The sequence below is a fragment of the Frankliniella occidentalis genome, unplaced genomic scaffold (genome assembly GCF_000697945.3).
Source record: "Frankliniella occidentalis isolate FOCC.00 unplaced genomic scaffold, Focc_3.1 Scaffold24, whole genome shotgun sequence".
In the NCBI taxonomy this organism is placed as follows: Eukaryota; Metazoa; Arthropoda; class Insecta; order Thysanoptera; family Thripidae; genus Frankliniella; species Frankliniella occidentalis.
The window spans coordinates 1,207,285-1,213,571 of record NW_026267154.1 but is presented as its reverse complement, the minus strand read 5'-3'; the positions used below and the strand labels follow the sequence as shown (position 1 = coordinate 1,213,571).

Below are 6,287 nucleotides of genomic sequence, written 5' to 3'. Positions count from 1 at the left end.
CTGGGCAGTGTTTTGTTTATTGTTTGTTTGTTTATGTTGCGGTTTTGTTTACTATTTCATTTGAGTATTGCTCTCAGAATTTTGAAATTGACTGAGAAAGAATGGCGGATACTATTAAAGAAAAAATCAGCGGTGATAGCAAAGACCTCGAACCCCCTGTCAAAAAGCAGTGTCGCGTTGAAGATAGCGCCGACCTGACGGATTTGGCTTCCTTCCAAACGCAACGCATCCTGAGCTGCGAAAGCCGGAACAAGACCCTCGTCGCGCTCGGCTCTTTGGGCGCCACGGACGACCGGTGTCTCCTCATCCTAGAAAAGAAGCCGTTTGAAGCAGAGACTTTTGACAAGTTGTGTACGGCGAGCACCACATTGAAAAAGGTGTTTCGCAATGATGTTTACGGAAACTACGAATGCACCTTGGCCAGCGACGTTAACGGTGAGGATTGCTGCGGGAGAGGTTAGGGTCCTCTATGCCTCATAGTTCTGGATCATCATTATTATTATTATCAGAGTGAAACCGAAAGCACGCGCTCTCGTGTTGCAGAGTAGAGTGTACCGTTCCTAGTTTGGTTCTACGCAAGGGAACCATCATCAGTGTTCTCACTGTAATTGCAACTAGTTCTAATTTTTTGTTATGTCTCTTCCCACCAGCTGTCAAGGCGACTGTGATATATCCTGCATCTGACAAACACATTCAGAAGTTTGAAACTCAAACTATCCACATTGTGGAGGAGACCCCTGCACTCTATACCTCTGTGATACAACCCTTCTTGGAAAAGGAGCAGCTCAACTTGCAAGTTCGTAAATATTTTATCTTGATTGTCAGGAGTTTTTCTCGACCAATGACATGTGATATTGTCTGTCTCTAATAGCACCTCTTTGATCCTTTTATAATTTTTTTTCTATTGTGTTTTAGTGGGTGTACAACATACTTGACCACAAATCAGAAGTTGACCGCATTGTCTCTGAAGACACTGATCCTTCATTGGGGTTTGTGCTTTTGCCAGATCTTAAGTGGGATGGCAAAGACTTGAAAAGTCTATACCTTTTAGCTATAGTACGTCTTACTAACATTAAATCACTTAGAGATTTGACTAGTGACCATTTACCCCTGCTGAAAAATCTTTACAACAAATGCACAGTAAGCTCAAATGCATTTTTGAAACATATAATATCTAGTCCTAATTGTGTTTTATTTTTAAAACTTTTTTTCATTTATTCCAGAGTGTGATTAAGGAGCGTTATGATCTCCCCTCCTCCAGAATCAGGGCTTTCCTTCACTATCAGCCAACATTTTACCACCTTCATATCCATTTTACTTATTTGCAGTATGATGCCCCAGGTAACGAGGCACTCAGTCATTGTCTCTTTTCTCCTGTTAAACTTACAGAGCTTATGTGAAATTATTTGTCTTTTCAGGTATACACACAGAAAGAGCTCATCTCTTAACATCAGTCATTAACAATATTGAACTGCTCTCTAATTACTATCAAGTTGCTACTTTGCCATTTACTCTGAAGGAATCAGATAAACTCTTTTCTGTTCTGAAAGAAAAAGGTGTGTATCTGAGCCTATATTTTTAAAGCAACTCTTCAATTTTCCAAACATAATGCTGCGACAAGATTTGATTTTGAACTTAAATTATCTGTCTATTTTTGTTTGAAACAGGTATTGTAGACTAATTGAATATGAAAGCTACCATGCTTGTTGAAGTTCGGCCGCTTGTGCAGGCTTGCTGGGCATACTTGCCGGCCCCCTCATCCCATGCTAGTGCCAGACTCATTGTGCAAGCAGACAGTCTGACTGTTACGTGGAGTGTGCAATCTCATGACATACTGTCTCAAACAGTCATCCTTCCAAGCACAATCCCTATCAAATTTAAACCATCTGAAGTGTCATCTCTAATTCAAGAAGAAAAATACCTATCATTTCGTGTACAGACAATGCCACAGAACTTGACTGGCTCTTTTGCTGTGGAAATTATTGAATCTCACCAAAGTGATCCCATATCTAGTGATAAAGGATTCTGTATTCTAGCAAACACTCCCTGTATTATTTCGTGCACTTGTTGTGGTCAGAACATTTTATCAAGAGAAAGTGTCACCTTTAAAAGAGTGCTACCCCTACCCTCAAGTCTGTTTGATGCAAGTGATTTCTTCTGTCATAATCATGGCGGGTCTAGTGTCAATGCTAATCCTAATGAAACTGATTGCCTGTATTCTTCTTCTGGTTTTCACCTTCACCCTTCTCTTGTTGAAGCTGATGATGACATTTTACACTGTAAAAAATGCTTGGCATGGCTAGGCACTAAAAATAATTCTAGGGCATATTTATGGCATTCTACTGTAGATATTAGATACACAGTTGACTGTGGAACCCAGATAGAAAAGTTATCACCAGCTCAAGAATTTATTCATGTTATTGTAGAAGCAATTCAACAATGTGCCACAGTTGCATGCAGGTTGCTGCTTGAGGTGAAGGTGAAAACTGGTGTGACACACTTCCTCCTATTAAATGTAATTGACCGTAAGTTAGTGCTTCTAACTTCTAGCTCAAATGCAGCTGTGGAACTTCAAAGTCACCAAGCCATTAAGGTTTCATTTTGTTTAGAAAAAAGTAATAATTTGATGGTCTCAAAGTGGTCAAATGATCCTATTGTTATATGCATTGAGATTGCTCTTCCTGTGTTGGTGGAAGGCTTAAAGCATTTGTCAGAAACATCCCTGCTTATTCCAAGTAGCCACAGAAAAGTTCAACATGGTTTCTTACTTTCTTATCTGTGTGAAGATTTCTTAAACCGTTAATATTAATTTTGTTTTAGCTATTTGTTTGTATGTGCATAATAAAAAGAAACATTATTTTTACCACTTATCTCTGTCTTTCTGTCTTTCCGACGACCGTTTTTTGACATTACAAGCGGTTTGTCTGGGAATTCCCGTCCACACTGGTGGAGTGATCGTGTCAATATTCCTACAGCAGTTATTCACACTACCAACGCAAGCCAGGTGCGTGGAAGCAAGCAGAGTGACTACATCAACAACCTGACAGCCGTTGTCACACGAGTTTTCGTTCATATTTAAAAGAAAATTCAGTACCTTACTGCGACATGACATACCTCAAGTCATGGGAGGAGTTCGAACGCGCTGCCGAGCGGCTGTATCTACAGGATCCCATGAAGGTACGCCGAAACATATTGTCCAGGCAGAACACTAACCTCAAAAACACTGCAGAGAACATTTTAAATAAAAGCTTATGGTCTCTTATTTTCAGAGTCGTTTTACTATGAAGTATGTCCACAGTAAACAAATCGTTAATTTGAAAATGACAGATGATGTTGTGGTAAGTTACACATGTTTCTTGACAAAATCTGCTATTATTTAAAATACAATTTATCTTGCGTCTTATTTACATTTTACTTTTTTTTTTTTTTTAGTGCTTGCAGTTCAAAACCGATTTATTACAAGACATTAAGAAAATAGAGAAATTTTCAAGTAATCTCATGAGACATATGGCTTCATAGTTGGAAAGTTAGGTGTTAACAAAATTTTATATGGTGTTTGGTGTATGTGTAATATTGTCCATTTTTGAAAGGAAGAATTGCCAGAGTGATGCCTCTAACAAATTGTTAATTCATATCACTTCAACAACAGTAAAAATATAGACAAACAAAAATACAGCTATACGAAAACAGAGATTTGCTCCTGTCCCTCAATTCTCGACTATTCTTGTCTAATTTTTTTTTTGTGTGTGTGTTGAGGTTTGTTTAATAAAAGCTATTTTTATATTGAGCTTGTCATAATTTCAAATGATTCGTCTGCCAGTTTTGGCAGACTCTATACAATTTTCTGTAAAGACATTATTGACATTTTTTACACTAAAGGTTGCCACTACCGGCCTGAGTGGCTATTTACAGTCAGTCACAATATACACAGGGAGTACTGACAGGAGAGAAATTGCATTTTAACCTTTGATCTGTCAGCTGATGAGCTGGTCAAGTCAAGTGTTCAGTCAAGCACTCTTGAGTTGCAACAGTAGTTCTGACTTGTGTGAAGGACTTCATACTTCAAACAACTTACTGAATTTGTACCACCATCTCCATCAAGCTTGGGCACAATGACAAGGCGACTCTTATTATTGTCAAACTCAACGCTTCATAATGGAAAGTATCTTGAGTGGGCTAAATCAGAAATACTAGACTTCCTAAACAGGTAAGACACAACTTAGTTATTCTATGACACAAAGTAACACACTTTCCCATTAACTCTTTTCCTCCAACTTTTGTCATTTTTAGAAAGAATGTAAAAAAAGTTCTATTTGTCCCCTATGCTTCATTTACTCATGATGAGTATACTAATGAGGTAAAGAAGGCTTTGGAGCCATGGGGTGAGTTAAATGTTCCATGAACATAATATGGTGTTATGGCAGAATGTTATATTTTTAATTGCTCTTATTTCTGTTAATTCTTAAAGGTTTCCAAGTCGAAGGGATACACAGTTCACCTGACCCTGTTCAAGCTGTAGCACAGGCAGAGTCAATTTTTATTGGGGGTGGTAATACTTTTCTGCTTCTGAAGACACTCTATTCAAATGGATTGATAGCTCCCATCCAGAAACAAGTTTTGGAAGTAAGTGCAATACCTTGTTTTAAATTTCTATGGCTCATCCACGTGAGAAAAAAAAATACTAACAACATTTCCAAATTTTTAGAACGGTCTTCCGTACATAGGTAGCAGTGCAGGAACAAATGTGTCTACTGTCAGTATTAATACAACAAATGATATGCCAATTGTTTATCCACCTTCGTTCATGGCTTTGAATCTGGTTCCTTTCAACATAAACCCACATTATCTTGACCCTGACCACAACTCTAAACATATGGGTGTAAGTACAATGACAGAAAAAAAGGAAAATATATTGAGAGTAGCTTGTCGTAAGAGTACCAAGTATTAAATCGCTTCAATATTTCAGGAAACCAGAGAGAAGCGAATCAAAGAGTATCATGAGATTGAAGATTCGCCACCTGTTCTTGGACTGAGGGAAGGGAGCCTCCTGGCAGTGGACGGGAATCAAGCCACTCTTAAAGGACATTACAGTGCTCGCTTATTTGTCAGGTACATGATAAATTCTGTAGATGAAATTAAACCCTTTGGTTGCAATCGGTTTTTAAATATCGTATTGCTTCTTTATTCACAGGGGTAAGGAGCCTGTTGAGTATGACGTTGGCGCTGACCTCAGCTTTCTTCTGTGAACTGACATTTGTTTAACTGACTATCACTGCTCACAATAAAGACTGTTACCTTTCGCATTTGATTTTTTTTTTATTAAACCACAAGTTTCTCTAGTCTGGGAGCACGGGAAAGCTCGCTGGGTTGGCGGTACTGGAGGGTTCTAGATCGTCCCCATCCGGAAATATGGATGAGATTTGTTGACCCACTAAAGAAAGAGCCAAAATCAAGCAGGGATGAATCGACAGCAAAAACATCACAATGCAAAAAATAGTGATCGGGAATGTAGCTGGATCAGTTACCCGAGGAGGAGATGAGCAGCTCTTGTCTGCGCTGCTTGTCCCGGAGGTTGAGCATGACGTCGAACTGGGCCCGCGGCATGCCCAGGATGCCGACGAAGTGTCCGAACTGATGCGCCAGCTCCTCCTCGCCGAGGGTGTAGACAGCCTCCAGCCGGCGGAGCGCCTCCGGGAGCCTTCGGGCCGCAGCGGTATGTAGTATGTAGTATGATAGTAGGACCTAAGCCCTTAGGTCCGGGGCACCAGCACCACCGGGGCCCGCCGGGACTCACCCGGGCTGTGGGAGGCGGCCGAGCGCGAGCAGCGTCCAGGGTGGCTCGTGACCGGGGCGGCCGAGCAGCTCCAGGACGGCGGGGGAGCGCGTGAACAGGGTGTGGTCCCGGGGCCCCGGCGGCCCGTGCAGCACCTCCTCGCGCAGGCCCCGGTCGCGGACCCGGTCGCGGGCGCGGAGGTCGGCCGACCCGGGCCGCTGCTGCCGCCGCGCCGCCGCGCTGAAGGGCTCGCCCCGGAACAGGCGGCTCACCTCGGCGTCGATGAGGTTGAGGTAGCGGCGCTGCAGGGCGACCCAGGCGACGCGCACGGCCAGGCGCAGCAGCGGCTCGAACAGGCGCGCGTCCCGGTGCGTCCAGGACTGCACGCCGTTGGCCAGGTGGTGGTAGCGGTGCGCCGCGCCCTCCCCCAGCAGAAGCGCCAGGTAGTCGCGGCCCACCTACAAGCCACCTAGAAATTTTAATTTCCCAGAAAAGTAGAACATTTTTCTAGATT

At 42.3% G+C, this 6,287-nt stretch overlaps 4 protein-coding genes across 4 annotated transcripts in view; 3 read left to right on the top strand and 1 right to left on the bottom strand.

Moving 5' to 3' along the window:
- The first annotated feature begins 6 nt into the window (after nt 1–6).
- Nucleotides 7–2,870, top strand: LOC113210192 (m7GpppX diphosphatase). Its single transcript, XM_026428059.2, has 6 exons — nt 7–435; nt 651–796; nt 916–1,140; nt 1,224–1,341; nt 1,419–1,556; nt 1,668–2,870. Exons 1-6 carry the CDS (start codon nt 102–104, stop codon nt 1,679–1,681), a joined length of 975 nt encoding a protein of 324 aa, XP_026283844.1. The 5' UTR covers nt 7–101; the 3' UTR covers nt 1,682–2,870.
- A 111-nt stretch (nt 2,871–2,981) lies between these two features.
- Nucleotides 2,982–3,787, top strand: LOC113210181 (signal recognition particle 9 kDa protein). The gene is made up of 3 exons (XM_026428045.2): nt 2,982–3,177; nt 3,270–3,338; nt 3,433–3,787. The coding sequence occupies exons 1-3, from the start codon at nt 3,106–3,108 to the stop codon at nt 3,517–3,519; spliced, it is 228 nt and encodes a 75-aa protein (XP_026283830.1). The 5' UTR covers nt 2,982–3,105; the 3' UTR covers nt 3,520–3,787.
- Nucleotides 3,788–3,966: 179 nt separating this feature from the next.
- On the top strand, nt 3,967–5,303 carry LOC113210180 (alpha-aspartyl dipeptidase). The gene is made up of 6 exons (XM_026428044.2): nt 3,967–4,207; nt 4,291–4,382; nt 4,469–4,623; nt 4,706–4,879; nt 4,967–5,109; nt 5,192–5,303. The coding sequence occupies exons 1-6, from the start codon at nt 4,113–4,115 to the stop codon at nt 5,244–5,246; spliced, it is 714 nt and encodes a 237-aa protein (XP_026283829.1). The 5' UTR covers nt 3,967–4,112; the 3' UTR covers nt 5,247–5,303.
- Nucleotides 5,282–6,287, bottom strand: part of LOC113210179 (protein phosphatase 1 regulatory subunit 36-like) — a 17,270-nt gene continuing 16,264 nt past the window's right edge. The window contains exons 3-5 of the mRNA XM_026428043.2: nt 5,795–6,231; nt 5,526–5,698; nt 5,282–5,431 (exon numbers count right to left, since the gene is read on the bottom strand). Coding sequence (XP_026283828.2) covers nt 5,337–5,431; nt 5,526–5,698; nt 5,795–6,231 — 705 coding nt within the window. The 3' untranslated portion in view covers nt 5,282–5,336. The remainder of the gene's footprint in view (nt 5,432–5,525; nt 5,699–5,794; nt 6,232–6,287) is intronic.